Here is a 22,304-nt window from a genome sequence, read left to right on the forward strand (position 1 = left end):
AGCTATCTTTAGAAATCTGATATTGGTATCTTCTTTGTATTTTGTCAGATCTGCAGTGAAAGTATTCTTAAAATGAACATGTACTGGGTCATCATCTGAGATTGCTATAACATGAAATATATGGCAGAAGGCAGGTAGGCAGATCAGGAGACATACAATTCTCGTCTGAGGAGTTCAGTCATTAGTATAATTAACACTTTTTTTTAAATGAGCATCATCAGCATGGAAGCATGTCCTCTGGAATGGTGGCCGAAGCACGAAGGGGCATACAAACGTTTAGCATATCTGGCACGTAAATTCTTTGCAATGCCGGCTACAAAAGTCCCATGCAAATGCCTGTTCTCACTTTCAGGTGACATTGTAAATAAGAAGGGGGCAGAATTATGTAAACAAATATAAATGTAAATGTAAACAAACTTGTTTGTCTTAGCGATTGGCTGAATAAGAAGTAGGACTGAGTGGACTCGTAGGCTCTAAAGTTTTACATTGTTTCATTTTTGAGTGCAGTTATGTAACCAAAAAACAAAACAAAACAAAATCTACATTTGTAAGCTGAACTTTCATGATAAAGAGGTTGCACTTCAGTACTTGTATGAGGTGAACTGAAAAACAGTATTTTTTTTATCATTTTTACAGTACAAATATTTGTAATAAAAATATGTGAGCACTGTACACTTTGTAGTCTGTGTTGTAACTGAAATCAATATATTTGAAAATGTATAAAAACATCCAAAATATTTAACACATTTCAATTGGTAGTCTATGGTTTAACAGTGCAATTAAAAGTACAATTAATCACAATTAAGTTTTTGAGTTATTCGCATGAGTTAATGGCGATTAATTGACAGCCCTACTTTTTATTATTATTTTCAGTGATTTAATTTCTCTAGACTCTAAAAAAATCAGTATTAGGATTAGCCAAACAGTAATCTTTCACTATTCTTTTTTCAGTCCCTGCTTCCTTGCACAAGGCTCCCATAGTACAATGAACAGAACTGATCAAGGTTCAGGAGGGACCTAGTTTGGTGTGACAGGAATGGCTAAGTAGTGCAAGCTGGGGTGAGACTGCCACCAGGAGAAACCTATATTCATGCTCAATAAAGATCTCTCTCCCTACAACTCCATTTGCCTGCTGCGTCATTTCTCGTTAATGAAACATCTCCCATCTTTTCAGTAATGTGTATGTTTGCATTTAAAATAGAAAAAAAATTAGAATCTGCTTGGAGGGCATAGTCAGAGGTGCAGGGGGTCATTGCTGTTTTGGCCTGTGGGGATGGGGGTGTCTCTGCATGCATGAGCCCAGTCTAAAGGCATAAGAGCCAGGCAGACCAGGGTCGGAGGAGCAAAAAAAAAATCAACAGTACCATGGTAACTGAGACTCACACTTTTTTTAAAGGACTACAATAATACCCTCCACAGCATGGTTTGTTGTGTAGTGTACATGCATTTCACAACTTCCCATTTATTTTAATTTTTTTAAACTATCACACTGCTATTATGTGAAACAGGAAATTCAGGAGCAAAAATCATGACATTTTAAACAACATTAAGGGCCATTCGTTGCTCTCAGCACATCTCACAACTCCCATTGATACTGGTGGAGTGCTGTGCACATCAATACCAGTATTTGGCTCTACAGCTGACAAACGGCAGAGGCCACCCTTTGTCCTATTTTTTTTCCTTCCTCACAGAAGCCTGAAATGACAAAGTGTCAGCCTTTAGTTTTGGATGTCCTGGCTTTTATCAGTTTGTATCAGAATCTTAGCATTACAGAACAGTAAGTGCACAATCTTCCACTGATCAATAGATCTCCACAAACTACAAACCAATATAGGAAAATATGTGCTGCAGATTAATACTGTATCAAAGTATGATTTTAAGAATAAGATCCATAGCTCATGAGAGACATGGCTAGGATGATCCATTCAGGATTGAAAATGTTCAGAAACAAGCATTAAATCCGTCAACTATTAGATTTATTGAGCTTGTATCCAGGCTCAATGAGTGCAGATTTTTATTTTTTTTTAAGATTTACTGTAAGTTTTTACCAGGAAAAAAATACCTTTTTACTGTGATTAGACCTCAAGACCTTAGCACACTTCTGTTAAGTTCTTTTCTTCCATTTTAGACTTATTTCTTTTAATCATTAATCATATTGTTTGTGTCTGTGTAGCATGCATGACTTGCATGTCTCCAGTATTCACCAAATCAATGTATATCTAAGCCAAACCAAAGAGTATGATGGCTTGTTTCCTGCCAGAACTCAGTTTATCACAGTTTAACTATTGGAGAAATAGAAACAGACTTTCTGCTTTGAAGATGCAGCTGCTCATGGCTGAGAGGATACCAATATTACCCTGTACTATAACAGTACGCACAGAGCCCTGGGCAGTTCCTTATACAGGGCCACTCGGGGGGAGCGGCAAGTGGGGCAATTTGCCTCAGGCCCTGCAGGGGCCCTGCAAGCCCTGGCCCAGCGGCAGTCTGTGTCTTCAGTGGCAATTTGGCAGCGGGGGGCCCTTCAGTCGTTCCGGGTCTTGGCGGCATTTCAGTGGTGGGGGGCCCTTCAGTGCTGCCGAAGACGTGGAGTGACTGAAGGGCCTCCCGCTGCCAAAATGCCAGACCATCGCTGAGTGAGTACAAGCGCTGCAGCTCCCCGTTTTGCCCCAGGCCCCCTGAATCCTCTGGGCGGCCCTGTCCTTACATCTCTATCCTTGCACTGTAAGTCCATGCACATTCCATCTGTTTGGCCTATGTGTAAAAATGTAAGAAGTGCAGTACAATATAGTTCCCAAAGCTTTTGATTCTATATTCTGAAGGCAATCTAAAAGTGCTACGAGGGGGAAATGATACAAATTTACTCTAATTTTCTATAGATCTGAAAAGCACATGTCCACTGCAGAAGGGCCTTTAGGGATGTGTGTGTGTGTGCACGCATGCATAAATGAAGCACTTTAAAATGGTGACATCAATCATGTATAATCCCTTAGGATTTCTCTTTTGTATGAAATACAGGAATGCTGCCAGCCCCATTCAACAAAATTTACATTATTACACCTCATTCAAACAAGTTTTCAGACTCCTTGATCTGTACATTATCCATTCAGTTTTATAGTATCTCCAGTAATGAAAAGATGTTTTACTCCAAAACTATAAAAAAATAATAAAATGATAAATACTGCACATTACATTGAGCACAGGCAGATCCTGCTATTTTCTTACCTTTACAAACTTTGCAGCAACTGTGAGACAAGGAGATTTGTTGAGAATCTGGGCAGTTCAAGGTTGGGCAGTCCGATTTTGTAGTGCGCTGCATTTTGTGGTCCTATTAAATTAAGGTAATTATTCAATACTGGAAATAACAAATGCGGCTGAATAATGCCTTTATTTTATTTATGCATTTAGATTCATAACAGACAGCAAAAGGTGCCAATCTCAAACTCCAGGTACCTTTGACAATTTGAAATCACAACTAAACTTAACAAAACCAGCAGACATCTCCACTATATAGCAGAAACCACACCTGTTTAGTAAATGAAAAATAAGAAAACATTCCTCATCCTTCCTCAAAATTATCCTCAAGCAGCTTCCCTGTCCTCATAAGCTTCTCCAGAAATCATGCCTAGAAGGTCAACAAATTAATTCTCTTACAGACTGCAGGGGATCACAGCCAAGGGGACTGCACAAATAATGCCATGCTAGCAGCTTCCTTTCTTTTACCTTAAGGGATCTCTAGCCTGAGTACCCTGTCTGATCTCAACTGTGGCTGTATGGCCCAAGGGAGAGGCAGTGGTATCTCATGAGGAGAGTGTTTCTCAAATAGACTGGTGCCAGGCCATTTAGCACTTCAGACGTCAAAACCAGTACATTAAATCCCACCTGTATATCCACAGGCAGTCAGTGGAGATCAGACAGAATAAATGTACTATGCTCATGGGTAAGATACCTGGTTCAACAAGCAGGCTGCTATATTGTGCTCCAGCTTTAGTTTCCAAATGGCCCCAAGTAGAGTGCATTGCAATGGTGTAGTCTTGGAGACACAAAGGCACAAATCACAGCAGCACAACACCTTCCTGAAAAGCATTCAGAATTTTTCTTAGAATATAAAGCTCTGTGTGTGGATAGTGCCTAACACATTGCATATACTATTGTTATATAGTTGGAGTTTAATTTAAAATTATTTTCCTAGGACAAAAATGAGGATGAGAAAATAACTCAGAAACCACTGCTCAGTCTTCACTGACTGATCTTCCCAGACTCCACGGCACATAACCAAAATGAAACCTGAACCTGTAACAAACTAAACTAGACCTTGAATGATACTGTATATCACACAAAACACTCCAAAACCATCTAAAAGTGAACACATTTATGTAAGTGTGCGTGCTGAGGATTGGCCTTTATAACAATGTGGTCTATTGCTAAACGTGACTGAAATGTTGCAGAGTTTCTTTGTTTTTTCAGATTTGAATGGGAAAATGTGCTTGATTGCAGCAACCAAGAAAAAAAAAAGTGATTTTCCATGTTTATGCACAACAAAATCCAGAAGAATAAACTCCCTAAACTGCCCTGCAGGGGCGGCTCTAGACATTTCGCAGCCCCAAGCACGGCAGCATGCAGCGAGGGTGCGCTCTGCCGGTCGCTGGTCCCGCAGCTTCGGTGGACCTCCCACAGGTGTGCCTGTGGAGGGTCCACTGGTTCCGTGGTCCGCTGGTCCCGCGGCTTCGGTAGATCTCCCACAGCCGTGCCTGTGGAGGGTCCACTGGTCCCGCAGCTCCACCGAAGCTGCGGGACCAGGAGACCCTCCACAGGCACGTCTGCGGGAGGTCCACTGGAGCCGCCTGCCGCTCTCCTGGCGACCGGCAGAGCACCTTCCCGTGGTATGCCACCCCAAGCACACGCTTGGCATGCTGGGGCCTTGAGCCGCCCCTGCTGCCCTGATAACATCAACACTGGCCTACAAGCAAAAAATCTGTACCTATGCCATCACTCTCAAGTCTCTCTTGAGCAGAGGTCTTTAACTAGATTCTATTATGTGTAGAAATATGTAGGTAATAAAATAGCATCTGCCTATGGGTCCCCATTTTATCTATACATCTGACAGTATGTAGATTTGTTGCTCTGAGATGTCATTCCTAGTGTTGCTTTCCTGGCAGCAATAAGTATTTCAGTGCTTGAGATTCAGAATGTTTATCACCAAAGTTGCCATACAACATTTCTAAGAGCACAGGGAGAGACGAGTAAGTGTACCCACTACCAATAGGCAGGTAGAGTCAAGTCAGGTGTGCTGGCTCACTGTTCACTAATAGGACCTCATAATTTCTAACTGCAATAAATACAAGGCAGCACCAGACAGACTTTGATGATTGTTATTTATACAGATTGATCACCAATAGGAATTGTGTTGAAAATAGCAATTCACAGTCCTTAAAACTGTAGGGCAGATTAAGCTATATTTCCAGAATTACTTCAGACCTTATTTCTCTAGCGGCTGGTTTTGCACCCTCCCCCAGCCCCTTGATTTCAATGTGACTAGTAGTGAGATAAGGTACTACTCACACGATTAAGTCCATCAGCATGCGTCCCTTCACCTCTAGGCCTAATTTCTAAAATAGATTTATTGACAAATTATAATCACCGGTTCATAAAACTATAGTAAAGTCGCACAGAAAGCAACTCTGGCACAATACCCTGCTGGAGGAGGTGACAGTGAGGTCCAAGGACAGATGCACTCCTTCCAATAGAGGGGAAAAGGGTCTGGTAGATTCAGGGGAAGCACCAGCCATGGCACTGAGGCTGAAGTATTATTATCTGCCACATTTACCTGACATCCACAGCTTTAAGGAGTTGGAGTCGAAAGAGACTTTGCTCCCATTAGGTTTGACAGCACAGTTTCTTCCAACTCAGACCTTGTGGAATATATATTCTCTTGCTCTGAGACAACATTACAGTAAGCAGACAAGTCTTGCCTCTCTTTCCCCCACTAGAAATGCACACACAATTCTTCAGCTCCACCCTGAAGCATGCATTTCCCTAGCCGATAGCAAGCGCCACACCTATGGAAGTAGAGTAGCATTCCACCTCGGTATCTCTTTGTGCACTTTCCACATGTAGACGCACACTGTAGCATTTTGCCCTTAAATTGCATTTCTGCTCTGAAAAGTGATTGAGTTAAAATGATATTGTAAGGCTCAATGTTTAGTGTGTCTGACTCAATATCCAGTATTCTCCATTTATGAGTAGAATGATAGAATACCAAACTGCCAACCTCTAAACACAACCTGAGTAGTAAATAACTCGATAGTATTCATCACCATACAAATTTTGAACTCGCACCGGCTTAATACCAAATTTCTCCTTCAACTTTCGATAGTACAGGCCTATAGAGTAAGCGTCCCACGCTGTTTCGGCATTCTGTGAAGCATCTGGTTTTGTGTCTGGGCAACAACAGATCGGGCCCAAACCACTCGGTCCTTCAGAGCTGTCGGTGTTCAAAACCTCCAAGTCCTCTGAAGAACCATCGCTCAGCTGCTGAAAAATTGACAGTAAGAAACGCGTGTAAGGCATCTTTGTACTTTTTCATAACATGATTTTAAAACCTTTTACACTGTGTATCAAGAGATCCCATCCACGGGCAGCTTTTAAAAACAACAAAAAACAACAATTGAAATATGTCTCTGGGCAGGCTTGATCCAAAAGGCTCTAGCCAACTGAGCATCGGTTCCTGCCAAACCACCCCTTTGAACGTTCTTACATACAACGTACCCATGCCTTGTCTCTGTACAGACCTTCGTTTGATTCGTTTGGGTTCTCTTGGCCAGGGGCCAGAGTCTCAAACAAATCATGGCCCAGTGGTCTGGCCTCGTGTTTCTCCACTGCATTGTTTCTGCAGGTACAGGCATCATTAGCTATCCCTGTCTCCCTGCTCCCATGACCTGTCTCAAACACTGTTTGCCACAACAGCGTGTTTGTTTCTTCGGGGCCCATAGCAGCAACCGTATAATGTCAAGCTTCATAAGAAGCTTGACAGCTGGTGTTGGCCAGGGCCTTCGAAGTGCAGCCATCTTTAATCATCAGACCCGTTTAAATAGAAGCTCCTCCTTACAACGACAGCCCTAAACTATTGGCAAAGAGTATCATCCGCCATCCCTCCCTGAGCAGAAACAACGGACGGGATCTCTTGATACACGGTGTAAAAGGTTTTAAAATCATGTTATGAAAAAGTACAAAGATGCCTTACACGCATTTCTTATTGTTAATTTTTCAGCAGCTGAGCGATGGTTCTTCAGAGGACTTGGAGGTTTTGAACACCGACAGCTCCGAAGGACCGAGTGGTTTGGACCCGATCTGTTTTTGCCCAGACACAAAACCAGATGCTTCACAGAATGCCGAAACAGCGTGGGACGCTTACTCTATAGGCCTGTACTATCAAAAGTTGAAGGAGAAATTCGGTATTAAGCAGGTGCGAGTTCATAACCATAGAACAGCGACACGTGCAATTGTGCGAGCAGCTGTGCAGGGAATCATCAAGCACTGCCTGAGATAAAAACAAAATGAGGATTGTCCTGGGTGCGCCACAGATTCCCCCGATCAGAGGCATCATGCCTGCGTGTACTGGTCTTTAGATGATGTGAATTGTAAAATTAAAGAAATTAGTGGTAGTTTGTGTATGGAGAGTGTATTAAATATCATCATCACACTGGGATATGCACTGCAGTGCCTCTGTTTAACCCAGGAACATTTAGCTCTAGGGGCAGAACTGGTGGACAAAGTGACAGAGGCTGAGAACCCCAATAGCGTTTTAGATGAAATCATCAAACCGACAGATAAATGTTTAATGCAAAATGTTGAACATCTTCTTCATTCAGCAAATTACAAAATCTTGCTCAGAAAAAACACTAACGGTTAGAGCGTGTTTTGGGAACATGCACGTAAAAAAGTTAAACACTGGAATAAATTGCCTAGGGAGGTTGTGGAATCTCCATCTCTGGAGATATTTAAGAGTAGGTTAGATAAATGTCTATCAGGGATGGTCTACACAGTATTTGGTCCTGCCATGAGGGCAGGGGACTGGACTCGATGACCTCTTGAGGTCCCTTCCAGTTCTAGAATCTATGAATCTATGAAAACAGGCTGAGTTGTAAAATAAAATGCCAGTTAAAAATAACTGTGTAAAGTGTGTTTTTAATAGAGTTCAGGGATGTGGGGTTTGTCAAAAGGAACAACAACAAAAGGTATATGAATGGCCTATTCCTCTAACAAAGGCCCAACCACCTCATCCAGCCCTGGTGTTTGTGCATGAAGGTTATAGGCTCCCTATGGACCATTGCAAAGCAGCCCCAGAACCCCTCTTAAATCATACCATCTTCCGCTTCGGCTGTACCTTTTCATTTTCCATCCCATAGGCCCGCTGCATTAGGACTTAATCATAGCCCCTCTGATTTCAACAATGTCTCAGGTCTCTCGTCTACTGTTTCATATTATTTAATGCTGTACATCACCTAGGGTTAGAGTTTGCATAAAAGTGTTTTATAAAAACAAAACAAAATATATTCTCTAGGGCCTTAGACTAGGTAATAATCAACAATATTGTAACTATTGCTTTGCAGTCCTTGCTACAATGTATCTTTTAGCTTGTTTTTGTTAATATTTCTGATAGGCCGTAAGATGGGGGGAAATAATACCTCATAAAGTGGAAAAGTGCTTTCAAAAATTAAACACTTGCCCATGCTAAAACATAACAACTTATACAGACAGGCTGCCTACAAAACTGTTTCACTAAAACAGTTATCAACATGTCCCCTAAAACTCAGAACAGCTTTCTTACCCCCATGGCCTGATCTCTGTGGCTCTGGCTTTTTTTAAAAAAAGTTTGTCCTTGGTTTAGATTTTAAAAAACAGTTGAAAAAAAGGGGAATGGTGGGGGGTGGGAAGAGAAAACAGTGTGTGTGTGTAGAGCAGGGGTGAGGAAGGCTCCATATCTCTGGTAAAAAACAGCTAACTTTTCTTACATAAGCTATTTTTTCTTGTGTTTTTTGTATAAATCCAAACTTTAAAAAGCAATCTTGGGTTGTTGTTTTTTTTATTAAAACACATATGTAAACTCCCTTCAGTTGCCAGTTTTCATATTCTTACCTAGTTGTTGTTTTGGTACTTTAAAAACACTATTTTTAAAACAGGCTATTATCTTAAGCCTTTTTAGTTCACTAAACTTCTACAAAATATCCCTAAGAGGGGCCTTGTTTTGTTACAGCTCAGGCAATATTGCTTTTTCACAATAAACTTTACAAAAATATAATGCTTCAAATATATGGGAAGGAAAATAAACTTCTCTCTAATCCACTGGATTACAAAATAAGGGGGATATAAACTAGCTGTTACTAAGGTTCTGTGGTTTTCACTCTGGCGTGTTTTCTGCATGCTCTCTTTTTTTAATTAAAACACCCATGTAAAAATGTTTAATAAAGGGCTCTGTCTTTATATAGGCTTGTCTTTTATAGTGTTTATTCCTCTACAAAACTTAATATAACTTTCACTTGTATGTGCTGAAAACCAGGCAAAGAAGCAGCTTTCTTACCTCTGATCTACTGGTTTCCAGAGGCTGTTTTTGCTGACAGCTGCTCTGCTGCAAAAGCCTGCTGTCCTTACTAAAAAATGACCAGTGCTAGCCTGAACCTAGGGAAAAACTTTCATAAATAGGCTTTCTGTGTTTTTAAGCCTGGGTTGTTTCTGCGGACTTGCATGTTATTGAAACACCTATGCCTAAGGGGCTAAATGAAGGTTATGGGTTTTCAGGTAGGCTTGTCTTTTCAACTGTTTATTCCTTTCCAAGCCTTTCACTTCTCTTTGTTAAAAAGCAGGTAAAGAAGCAATCTTCTCTCTAATCCAATGATTAACAAAATAAGGGGTATATAAGCCATCTGTTACTAAAAACCTGGGGCTTTAAATCTGGGGTGCTTCTGCCTGCTCTTTTACATTTTAATGAAACACTTATGCCAAGGGGGCTAAATAAAAAAAAAGTGTCTTCAGGTAGCCTGTTTTTCAAAGGGGTCTTCTTCTGTTCTAATCCACTACTTCAAAAGGCTGTTTCAAGTGGTTCACACTAAAAACCTTGGCGGGGGGCACTTTTTCTTAGTAAGGGTTTTGTGGGTTTAGGTCTGGGGTGCTTCTGCATGCTCTTTTTTTTTAATTGAAATACCCCTACAAACAAAGGAATGTGTCTTCAGGTAGGTTTGCTATTTCATGTGTTTATTTAATACGTTAAAAAGAGGGGGTTTTAGACATTACTTCAAAAAACACGTTTTAAAATGGTTTATAGTATGTGTTGTTCAACTTTTGTTACATGGTCCTGGTTATTTAGATAAGAGCAGCGCAGGACTTTGCTGCAGCTTCACAGTTTTTACTAAAAAATAAGTAGTGGTAGTCTAAAACCTAGGGGGAAAAACTTTTTTTTGTCACTATACATTACTTTTATAACCCTAGACTGTTTTTGTGCATGCTCTTTTTTTATTAAAACACCTATACCAAAGGACTGTGTCTTCATTTCGGCGTGTCTTTTACCTCTCTTTGTTAAAAGTGGGGGAAGAAGCAATATTCTTCTCTCTAATCCAGTGGTTTACAAAATAAGGGGAATATAAATTGTCTGTTACTAAAAACCTGCGGGTTTAAGCCTAGGGTGCTTCTGCCTGCTCTTTTTTTATTACAACACATACAAAAGGGATGTGTTTTAGGTTTGTCTTTTCGAGTCATTATCCCTTTGCAAAACTTAATGTAACTTTAACTTGTGTTTGTTAAAAAGTCTGGGTCAGAAGCAGCCTTCTTATCTCTGATCCACTAACTCACAGAGGCTGCTTTCCTAACAGGCGCTTTGCTTCTTTGTCTTTCTAATCCACTGGCTTACAAAATAAGAGGTTTATAAACTGTTTGTTACTAAAAACCTGGGGTGCTTCTGCCTGCTCTTTTTTATTGAAACACTCATGTCAAGGGAGGTAAATAAAAAAATGTGTCTTCATTTAGGCATGTCTTTTCAAGTTTTTATTCTCTTAAAAGCCTTTCACCTCTCTTTGTTAAAAAGTGGGGAAAGAAGCAATCTTCTTCTTCTCTCTAATCCACTGGTTTACAAAATAAGGGGACTATAAACGATCTGCTACTAAAAACCTGGGGTTTTAAACCTAGGGTGCTTCTGCATAATTTTTTATTACAACACATTATCATACACCTAGTCCCAGATTTGGACCTTAGCGTCCAAAATATGGGGGTTAGCATGAAAACCTCCAAGCTTAGTTACCAGCTTGGACCTGGTAAAGCTGCCACCACCCAAAAAATTAGAGTGTTTTGGGGCACTCTGGTCCCCACAAAAACCTTTTGTGCGGACCCCAAGACCCAAATCCCTTGAGTCTCACAACAAAGGGAAATAAACCTTTTCCCTTCCCCCCTCCAGGTGTTTCTGGAGAGATACACAGAAGCAAACTCCGTGAATCTAAACAGAGGGAGTCCACCCTCTCTATTTCCAGTCCTGGAAACACAAGCACTTCCCTCTTCACCCAGAGGGAATGCAAAGTCAGGCTAGTAAATCTAACACACACAGATTTCCCCCTGACTTCTTCCTCCCACCAATTCCCTGGTGAGCTGCAGACTCAATTCCCTGGAGTTCCCCACTAAAGAAAAACTCTAACAGGTCTTAAAAAGAAAGCTTTATATAAAAAGAAAGAAAAAATACATAAAAATGGTCTCTCTGTATTAAGGTGACAAATACAGGGTCAATTGCTTAAAAGAAATATGAATAAACAGCCTTATTCAAAAAGAATACAATTCAATGCACTCCAGCAACTATAGACATGTAAATACAAAAGAAAAAAACAATAACCCCTATTGTTTTTATGATCTCTGTACTCACAACTTGGAAACAGAAGATTAGAAAGCAGGAAATAGAAATCCCCTCATAGCCGAGAGAGAGTCAGGCAGAAGACCCTAGAACAAAGGACTCACACACAAAAAACCCTCCACCCAGATTTGAAAAAGTCTTGTTTCCTGATTGGAGCAGCCTTCTTATCTCTGATCCACTGACTCACAGAGGCTGCTTTGCTAACAGGCGCTTTGCTGCAGCTTCACATTGTTTTTACTAAAAAAAATAACCCGTTAGTTTAAAACCTAGGGGAAAACTTTTAAAAATTGTTGGTTACTAAAAGCTTATGGTTTTAACTTTTATAAAAATCCCTCTGCCTGCTCTTTTTCACTGAAACACTTATGCCAAGGGGGTTAAATAAAAAAATGTGTCTTCATTTAGGCATGTCTTTTCAAGTGTTTATACCTTTACAAGACTTCACTTCTCTTTGTTAAAAAGTGGGGGAAGAAGCAATATTCTTCTCTCTAATTCAGTGGTTTACAAAATAAGGGGTATATAAACTGTCTGTTACTAAAAACCTGGAGTGCTTCTGCCTGCTCTTTTTTATTACAACACAAATATAAAAGGGATGTGTCTTATGTTTGTCTTTTCAAGTCATTATCCCTTTGCAAAACTTAATGTAACTTTAGCCTGTGTTTGTTAAAAAGCAGGTAAAGAAGCAAACTCCTTCTCTATGATCCACTGACTCACAGAGGCTGCTTTGCTAACAGGAGCTTTGCTGCAGCTTCACATTGTTTTTACTAAAAAAATAACCCCTGTTAGTTTAAAACCTAGGGGAAAAACATTAAAAAATGGTGTGTTACTAAAAGATTATGGATTTAACTTTTATAAAACCCCCTCTGTAAAAGGGCTACATGGCGGGAAAATGCTTTGGGGGGTCTCATCCTCCCTGATTGAACTGACCTCGTTATCTCTAGCTTGCTTGCTAGCACACATATATATACCTGCCCCTGGATATTTCCATTACATGCATCTGAGGAAGTGGGTATTCACCCACGAAAGCTCATGCTCCAAAACGTCTGTTAGTCTATAAGGTGCCACAGGATTCTTTGCTGCTTTTACAGATCCAGACTAACACGGCTACCCTCTGATACTTGACACCATGCAAGGCACTGCATTTAGCCGTATGGAATGGAAATCCATCAACCTCATGAAGAAACTTGCACAAATACAGACAGATATCATCTTCCTTTCCAAATGCAAACGGATGGACATCATACCAAATGGACTAAAGGTAAAAAATCCACTGCTATCTACATACTACACAGACCACAGTGAGAGATTATGTCATACTCTATCAAAAAAACTGAGGAACCACCTGATCAGCATCCTATACAGCAAACAGGAAAACATCAAAAAAGAGCTCTCCAACCTGGAGACTCTCATTAATAACCAAACTTCTATACAAACGGACTTCACTAGAATAAGACAGGAGATCTACATTACTCACTTCACCTCTCTTCAAAGGAAAAAGGACTGTAAGCTGTCTAAACTCCTACCTGCCACATGGGGCCACAACAGTGGTACCCCTAACCCACCCAGCAATATCGTCAATCTATCCAACTACACACTCAGCCCAGAAGAAAAGTCTGTCCTATCTCGGGGACTCTCTTTCTGCCCTGCCACCTCCACCAACATGATACAGTTCTGTGGCGATCTGGAAGCCTACTTTCGCCGTCTCCGACTCAAAGAATACTTCCAGGACAACACTGAACAGTGCACTGATACGCAGGTGCCCTCCCACCAACAGCACAAGAAAAAGAACTCCACATGGACTCCTCCTGAGGGTCGAAATGACAGCCTGGACCTATACATTGAATGCTTCCGCCGGCGTGCACAGGCAGAAATCGTGGAACAACAACATCGCTTGCCTCACAACCTAAGTCGTGCAGAACGCAATGCCATCCACAGCCTCAGAAACCACCCTGACATTATCATCAAAGAGGCTGATAAAGGAGGTGCCGTTGTCATCATGAACAGGTCTGACTATCAAAAGGAGGCAGCCAGACAACTCTCCAATACCAAATTCTACAGGCCACTTCCCTCAGATCCCACTGAGGAATACACTAAGAAACTACAGCATCTACTCAGGACACTCCCTACACTAACACCAGAAGAAATCAACATACCCCTAGAGCCCCGACCAGGGTTATTCTATCTACTGCCCAAGATCCACAAACCCGGAAATCCTGGACGCCCCATCATCTCGGGCATTGGCACTCTCACTGAAGGACTATCTGGATATATGGACTCTCTACTCAGACCCTATGTCACCAGCACTCCCAGCTATCTCCATGACACCACTGATTTCCTGAGGAAACTACAATGCATTGGTGACCTCCCAGAAAACACCATCCTAGCCACCATGGATGTAGAGGCTCTCTACACAAACATCCCACACACAGATGGAATACAAGCTGTCAGGAACACTATCCCTGATGATGCCACAGCACAACTGGCTGCTGAGCTCTGTGCCTTTATACTTACACACAACTATTTCAAATTTGATGACAATATATATCTCCAGATCAGTGGCACTGCTATGGGCACCCGCATGGCCCCACAATATGCCAATATCTTCATGGCCGACCTGGAACAACGCTTCCTCAGCTCTTGTCCACTCACACCCCTTCTCTATCTACGCTACATTGATGACATCTTCATCATCTGGACCCATGGGAAGGAGACTCTGGAAAAATTCCACCATGATTTCAACAGCTTCCACCCCACCATCAACCTCAGCCTGGACCAATCTACACGGGAGGTCCACTTTCTTGACACCACGGTGCAAATAAGTGATGGTCACATTAACACCACCCTATATCGAAAACCCACCGACCGCTATGCCTACCTTCATGCCTCCAGCTTCCATCCCGGGCACATCACACGATCCATTGTCTACAGCCAAGCACTGAGGTACAACCGCATCTGCTCTAACCCCTCAGACAGAGACCAACACCTACAAGATCTCCACCAAGCATTCTCAAAACTACAATACCCGCACGAGGAAATAAGGAAACAGATCAACAGAGCCAGACGTGTACCCAGAAGCCTCCTACTGCAAGACAAACCCAAGAGAGAAACCAACAGGACTCCACTGGCCATCACATACAGCCCCCAGCTAAAACCCCTCCAACGCATCATCAAGGATCTACAACCCATCCTGGATAATGATCCCACACTTTCACAGGCCTTGGGTGGCAGGCCAATCCTTGCCCACAGACATCCTGCCAACCTGAAACATATTCTCACCAGTAACTGCACACCACACCATAATAACTCTAGCTCAGGAACCAATCCATGCAACAAACCTCGATGCCAACTCTGCCCACATATCTACACCAGCGACACCATCACAGGACCTAACCAGATCAGCCACACCATCACTGGTTCATTCACCTGCACATCCACCAATGTAATATACGCCATCATATGCCAGCAATGCCCCTCTGCTATGTACATCGGCCAAACTGGACAGTCTCTACGGAAAAGGATAAATGGACACAAATCAGACATTAGGAATGGCAATATACAAAAACCTGTAGGAGAGCACTTCAACCTCCCTGGCCACACTATAGCAGACCTTAAGGTGGCCATCCTGCAGCAAAAAAACTTCAGGACCAGACTTCAAAGAGAAACTGCTGAGCTTCAGTTCATCTGCAAATTTGACACCATCAGCTCAGGATTGAACAAAGACTGTGAATGGCTTGCCAATTACAGAACCAGTTTCTCCTCTCTTGGTTTTCACACCTCAACTGCTAGAACAGGGCCTCATCCTCCCTGATTGAACTGACCTCGTTATCTCTAGCTTGCTTGCTAGCACACATATATATACCTGCCCCTGGATATTTCCATTACATGCATCTGAGGAAGTGGGTATTCACCCACGAAAGCTCATGCTCCAAAACGTCTGTTAGTCTATAAGGTGCCACAGGATTCTTTGCTGCTTTTACAGATCCAGACTAACACGGCTACCCTCTGATATTTGGGGGGTCTGTTTCTTTAGATAAGAATAAAACAGTTAAAAGGGATGGCGGGGGGAGGAAAGGAGGGAGTTTGCTCGTTTAAAATCTTGGGACTCTAGGATTGGTTCAGGAAAATGAATTCTATTACACTGCTGCTCTGATTCGGCTGATCCAAAGGCAGTGATAACAAGTCTGAGAGGATCTGAACCAGAAAAGTTGCCTCATTCTACAGAAAGAAGTAAACGGTGAGAATTCTCTCTCTCTCTCTCTCTCTGACTCAACCATGTGCTGTCTATCTTTGCCCTTTGCAAAGGGGCTCTTTTTTCCCTTTTCTTGTCTTGTTCTTTCTTTTAACCTACTCTGATTCTGAATGCTTTTCTATTCACTTTTTTACCCTGTGCTAACTAAACAGACTCTGCCTGCTTCTCTCTCTCTCTCTCTCTCATTCTGATTCCACCATGTGCTCTCTATCTTTGCTCTTTGCACTTTTTTCTTGTCCTGTTCTTTCTTTTAATCTCTCTTTTTTCTTAACCTACACTGGTATAGGAGAACACTTCAACCTCCCTGGCCACACTATAGCAGATCTTAAGGTGGCCATCCTGCAGCAAGAAAACTTCAGGACCAGACTTCAAAGAGAAACTGCTGAGTTTCAGTTCATCTGCAAATTTGACACCATCAGCTCAGGATTAAACAAAGACTGTGAATGGCTTGCCAACTACAAAACCAGTTTCTCCTCCCTTGGTTTTCACACCTCAACTGCTAGAACAGGGCCTTATCCTCCCTGATTGAACTAACCTCATTATCTCTAGCTTGCTTGCATATATATACCTGCCCCTGGAAATTTCCACTACATGCATCTGACGAAGTAGGTATTCGCCTACGAAAGCTCATGCTCCAAAACCTCTGTTAGTCTATAAGGTGCCACAGGATTCTTTGCTGCTTTTACACTGGTATTGAATAGTTTCAATGCTTTTTTATTCACTTTTTTACCCTGTGCTTATCAAACAGGCTTTGCTTTTGTAAATTCTCTTTTTAAACCTACTTTTAATCATTTTAAATGCTTTTTTCTTAGTACCCCTTTATAGTTTTTGGCCATGTGCTTACTAAACAGGTTTTGCTTTAGTAAATTCCCCCTTTAAACCTATTTTTATTGTTTTTAATATTATTTAATAATATTAAAAGCTTTTCTCTTACCCTACACTGGTATTCAATAGTTTAAATGCATTTTTATTCACTTTTTTACTATGTGCTTACCAATCAGGGTTTGCCTTTCCCCTTTTAAACCTAGTTTTCAATATTATTTAACTGTTTTCTTAAATTAACCCTTTAAAAACAAATATTTCCTTTTTTCTTTAAGTTCTATCTTTCTATGCTTGAATTACCTGCCTTTACCAGCCTCTCTTCTTACTCAATCACATCCAATAAACTTTCTTTCCTTTTTTCTCTAAACTTTACTAAAACTTTCTTTTTTCATCTTTACACTCTCTCACTCTCCTTTCAACCTTTTTCTCTTCATGTAACCAAGCAAAAACACACAAAACACATCCTCTATTCAAACACATACACACATACATTTTTTCAAAATGGCTGTCGGTGCAACACTTTGGCGCCAACGTCATTTTGTCTCTCTCTTTTTGATTCCACCATGTGCTGTCTATCTTTGCCCTTTACAAAGGGGGCTCTCTTTTTTTTTTTAACCTACACTGGTATTGAATAGTTTCAATGCTTTTTTATTCACTTTTTTTACCCTGTGCTTACCAAACAGGCTCTGCCGTAGTAAATTCCCTTTTTAAACCTAGTTTTTAATGTTTTTAAATGCTTTTTTCTTAACCTACATTGGTATTGAATAGTTTCAATGCTTTTTTATCCTGTGCTTACAAAATAGGTTTTGCCTTAGTAAATTCCCTTTATAAACCTAGTTTTCAATATTATTTAACTTTTTTCTTAACCCACCCTGATATTTAATACACCTTTTACATTTATCTCAAATTTTTCTATTCTTTACCATCATCTCTCCTTACTCAAACTCACTAAAAATCTCTCTTCTTTCAAACTAACTCTTTAAAAACAAAAATCTTTCTATTCCTTCATAACCTGCCTTTACCAGCCTCTTTTCTTCAATAACTTACCTCTCTTCTTTCAAATTTCCTTTTTTTCCTCTAAACCTTACTCAAACTCTCTTTTTTTCCTCTTTACACTCTCTCGTACTCTTCTTTCAACCTTTTTCTCTCCATTTACCCAAGCACCAACATACACAACACTTCCCCTAGTCAAACACACACACACACACACAGATTTTTTCAAAATGGCCGATGGCGCCACACTTTGGCGCCAACGGAAACGGGGGGTGGGAAGGCGGGACATAAGCCCTAAAAGGGAGGGGAAACCATCACCATACAAATTTTGACAGAATACTATCGAGTTATTTACTACTAACCTGAGATTTGACAGTCAAGTTACATTCTTTCCTTCTCATACATCACTGCCAGCAAGAAATATCCTGTGGGCCAACTTCTGCTCTCATTTACATTTGTGTAACCCCCCTGTATCTGAGCACATAATCTGGAGAAAATAGGGCTGCACAGATATAAAAGAGAGCATAATGTGGCTTGCAGGATATTTATTACTGAGGATAGTGTATAAGAAATAAAAAAAGAACCCAGCTCAATTGTGAGATCCTAGGTTGAATTTTCAGGGTTGGCAATTAGAAAAAATATTGATTTGTAAAATTTGATGTGGAAATCAGCTGGACACAGTAACCATGGGAACCCCTGGATGCCCTTTTAAAAGTCACTTTTCACAGTAGATACATACACATTTTTATTCATCAGGACCTTATAAGACATTTTAAACAGATTTATTGAAAGAAATGTGTCCCATCAATGGTGTTCTTACCTTGCACTCAAAAAGAACACAGTCCCCTGAATTTGAATACACAGTTTCTCTCTGTCCTTCGAAATAGGTTCTGCCTTCAAATACGCACACCGCTATAGGATAAAACAAAAAAACAATTTGGGTAAGAAAGTTTTCAGCACTCTGGCTATAAAATTATCTTATTTTCTTAAAGCCAAGTATATTTCAAAATTAAGTGATCAATTCAACAACAAATATGTTCCATTCCAGGACACAGGAGTTTGGAGAAGAGCAAAAAAGAACCGAAGAGGAGAGCCAAGAGAGGAGAAGGCCTCAAAAGCTAAGGAAGGGGAAGATGTCAAGGAAAAACAGAGCATGGGAAGCTTGCGAAAGAACAGAGGACAAAATAGAGGCTGCAAGTCTTGGCTAGGAACAAATCACTAATGAACATAGGAAGAGCAGTTTCAGCTAAGTGCAGATGGTGGAAATCAGGCTGGAGGGGATTTAGTGGAAGGCAAGTCAAGGTAGACAGTCTGAAGTGCCCATCTGAAGAGCTTATACATGAAAAAGAGAAGGATGATAGGATAGCAGTGAGACAGTTGGATGGAAAGTCAGTTTCTTGAGGATGGGGATGCTACTGCATGATGGGTAATCACTGAAGTTGAATATGTTATCATAGTGTTTTGATGTTTAACTACTTCAGGTAGGTATTTAAAAGTTCAGCTGTAGTACCTCAATTATCCTGATTATTCATTTTTATCTTTAAATTATATTTTATAATTTAAGAGCATATCTTCATTGCACGTGATTTACTTGCACTGCAAGCAGGATGCGGCCTACAATTCTCAAATAGTATAGATATATGCCAGCCATATATTGTGAGCTTTACTGCATCACACTGAAACAGGCTTGCATCAGATTGCTCACTGACTATATTTTTAGCATTTAAAATTTTATGTAAAATATTTTCACATAATTTTTTCCTTTTAAAAGGAGACAGCTATTGCAGTTATTATGTGGAAAAGTATAAAGACTGAATAGTGAAAATGCCAGAAGCAGAAAATCTGATATGTTTGTGTTGCTTAGGACACTGTCAGAACTTAAACGACAATAGTCAGACTGGAACAGATAAAGCCTTTAATATTCTAGATTAAATGAGAAAAGTCTAATTTACTAATTGATGCAAAAAACAAGAGCTCCAGACATCACTGAGATGATTTAAATCAGTTGTACTAGAATTCATTTACAGATGGAATTATCTATCCCATTTAAATGGATTTTACAATTTATGGGCAAATCTGAAAATACATGATTTTCCATTTCACTACCATTATTATTACTATCATTATAGTGTTTAATTTTTCCTTTGCTCTTTTCACTATCAGATCATAAACATTTTTGCAAATTTTGTATTTATAATTTTGGAAAGTTACCAACCAATTTTACATTTGTATGTTGGTGGGGGGAGGGAACATGGGAAAGCAGACTAAAACAACTTTTATTTTAATTTAATTACTGACATTTCACCTTCACTTTTTAAAGTACAGGCTGCATTTATCCAAGTGAAACTCGCCTACAGATATCAAATGCAGTCCTTTAAGGGCTCCTTTGCAAACTGTGTACCTTAACTAGTAATCCTCTACAAGGTATTCCATTCAGTATTCCAACAAAATGAACCCAAGTCTTACTTGGCTTTGTAAGTAGGGAAAGGCAAAAGATTGATAAAAATAAAAACTAGTCCTAACATTCATGCAAAACTTGACCCAAACCAATTGGTCAAGTCTCACAACTCAGCTCCTACTTTTTGGTGGCATGATCTAAATCTGCTGCTGCTGAGTGTAACTTCCAAGAAGTTCCCCCAAATCTTGGGAGTGATGCACATTGGGGGGGGGCATATCTTTAACAAGGAAGTTGGGAAATTCAAAAGGAATAGCAGAGAGCCCTGTACTGCTGCCTGTTGCTAGTACAAGAAGGAAGGCAGCAGAGCAACAACTGCAATCTGAGCGAAGGTACAAAACCTCCCCCCAACAGTGCAAAGGATAGATGCAGAGCCTCATGGAGATGGGGGGGCTGCCCTGTAATGACTCCTGTCACTGGAAGGAAGGCTGTGGATCCCCAGTGAAGATATCTATAGATGGGTGAAGGGTAAAGTGCATTTCCACAGAGAATGTTGTTGCGTCTGCTATAGGGAAATGAGAAGGCAGGAACGGAGCAAGGGTGTCAAGGTGCGGAGTCCCTTCAGAACATATATTTATCTCAGTTAACTTTGTATATGTTGCAAACACACAGATGCTTTTCCAAAGTGAATCAAGCCTTTTTACATTCGCCAAGGACTAAGTTTAAGGTGAGTAATGGGGCACAAATACATATTTATGGGACAGTTCTAAACTTACAGATTTGAGGAACACCATAACTAGATGGCAAAAATAATAGTAGCATTGTTGGATGAAATCAAATTTTTTTTTTGCTTATTTACTCATAGGTTAAATGATGATTAGTTGAGAGAAAGGGAGAGGGATACTGAGAGCTTTCCTAATGGCTAAGAGATTAATTCTAATTAAATTCAAGTCTACCCATCTTACATATTCATGTATGAAGGAGGCAAGATCAGCATCATGAATGCCTTATTAAGTGCTAGTATCATAGGACACAGGATGTGAATGAACAGAGTTCTCCTTGTGATTCCATTGATCGTGCTAGGATCCCAGAGGTGTTCCATATATTTATGTGGTATGTCTGCTAGGGTCCGGGGAATAGCCTGATTCAATTTTTTTAAATTATTGATTTAATTTTTTAAAAATAACCAAGGCATATTAGAATAAGGTGTGAGAGAGCCATTTAGGGGCCTGATCCAAAGCCCACTGAAATCGATAAAAGTTTCCCATTAGCTTCAGTGGGTTCTGAATTAGGCCTTAAATCATCTAATCCATCTCTTTGACAATGCAGAATTGTTACATACAGAATATTTTACAATGCTTTGTCCAGTCCTCTTTAAATAACTTGCTTGAGGGTGCTTCCAGCATTTGTTAGTGGAATAATCTTCCCTATCTAACAGAGTTTACTGTGAGGTAGTTGCCTTGCTTTTCATCTTAAATGTTCCTTTTCTTAATGCCATCCCATCCCACAAATATTTAGATTCCTTACAACCCCAAATAATTTCTCTCCATCTGTGGTGTGTGTTCCATGTAAATACTTAAAACAGTTTAAAAATAGAACAAAATACCATTTCGCCCACTTCTACACAAAGGTGTTATCTAAGAACAATCCCTCAAAGGCAACTCAGAAACAAGCACACACATTGTACCAGTCCATTAAACAGGTCTAGAGTGTGTAAACCATATGCACTATATTGCATTTTGGGTGCTATATAATCTAAATTATAATTATTTTATTTTTACATATTATATACTTATCCCCAAGACCATATTATAGGGCCTGCTCTAGGCCTTCCAAAGTCAGAGGGTGAAATCCTAGCCCCACTGATGTCAATAGCAAAACTCCCATTGGCTTCAGTAGGACCAGGATCACCCCACAGGATTTTGACTATTCCCATAGAAACAGAATTGAGCTCACAACATCCA

At 40.4% G+C, this 22,304-nt stretch overlaps 2 protein-coding genes across 3 annotated transcripts in view; one reads left to right on the top strand and one right to left on the bottom strand.

Moving 5' to 3' along the window:
• Positions 1 to 22,304, bottom strand: part of NELL2 (neural EGFL like 2) — a 264,640-nt gene that overhangs the window by 144,566 nt on the left and 97,770 nt on the right. For both annotated transcript variants that reach the window (XM_050936133.1, XM_050936132.1), the window contains exons 10-11: positions 18,766 to 18,857; positions 3,223 to 3,325 (exon numbers count right to left, since the gene is read on the bottom strand). In XM_050936133.1, the coding sequence (XP_050792090.1) occupies positions 3,223 to 3,325; positions 18,766 to 18,857 (195 nt within the window). The remainder of the gene's footprint in view (positions 1 to 3,222; positions 3,326 to 18,765; positions 18,858 to 22,304) is intronic.
• LOC127042831 (uncharacterized) lies at positions 14,267 to 16,719 on the top strand. Its single transcript, XM_050936271.1, has 2 exons — positions 14,267 to 15,494; positions 16,461 to 16,719. Exons 1-2 carry the CDS (start codon positions 14,271 to 14,273, stop codon positions 16,653 to 16,655), a joined length of 1,419 nt encoding a protein of 472 aa, XP_050792228.1. The 5' UTR covers positions 14,267 to 14,270; the 3' UTR covers positions 16,656 to 16,719.

Source organism: Gopherus flavomarginatus, chromosome 1 (assembly GCF_025201925.1).
Source record: "Gopherus flavomarginatus isolate rGopFla2 chromosome 1, rGopFla2.mat.asm, whole genome shotgun sequence".
In the NCBI taxonomy this organism is placed as follows: domain Eukaryota; kingdom Metazoa; phylum Chordata; order Testudines; family Testudinidae; genus Gopherus; species Gopherus flavomarginatus.

What these genes read in the sequence shown, in the direction of transcription:
- LOC127042831 (XM_050936271.1), top strand. Translation starts at nt 14,271, where the DNA reads ATGGATGTAGAGGCTCTCTACACAAACATCCCACACACAGATGGAATA. An exon ending in ACACTATAGCAGACCTTAAG is followed by an intron (nt 15,495 to 16,460) that starts GTGGCCATCCTG and finishes GCAGATCTTAAG; the next exon opens with GTGGCCATCCTGCAGCAAGA.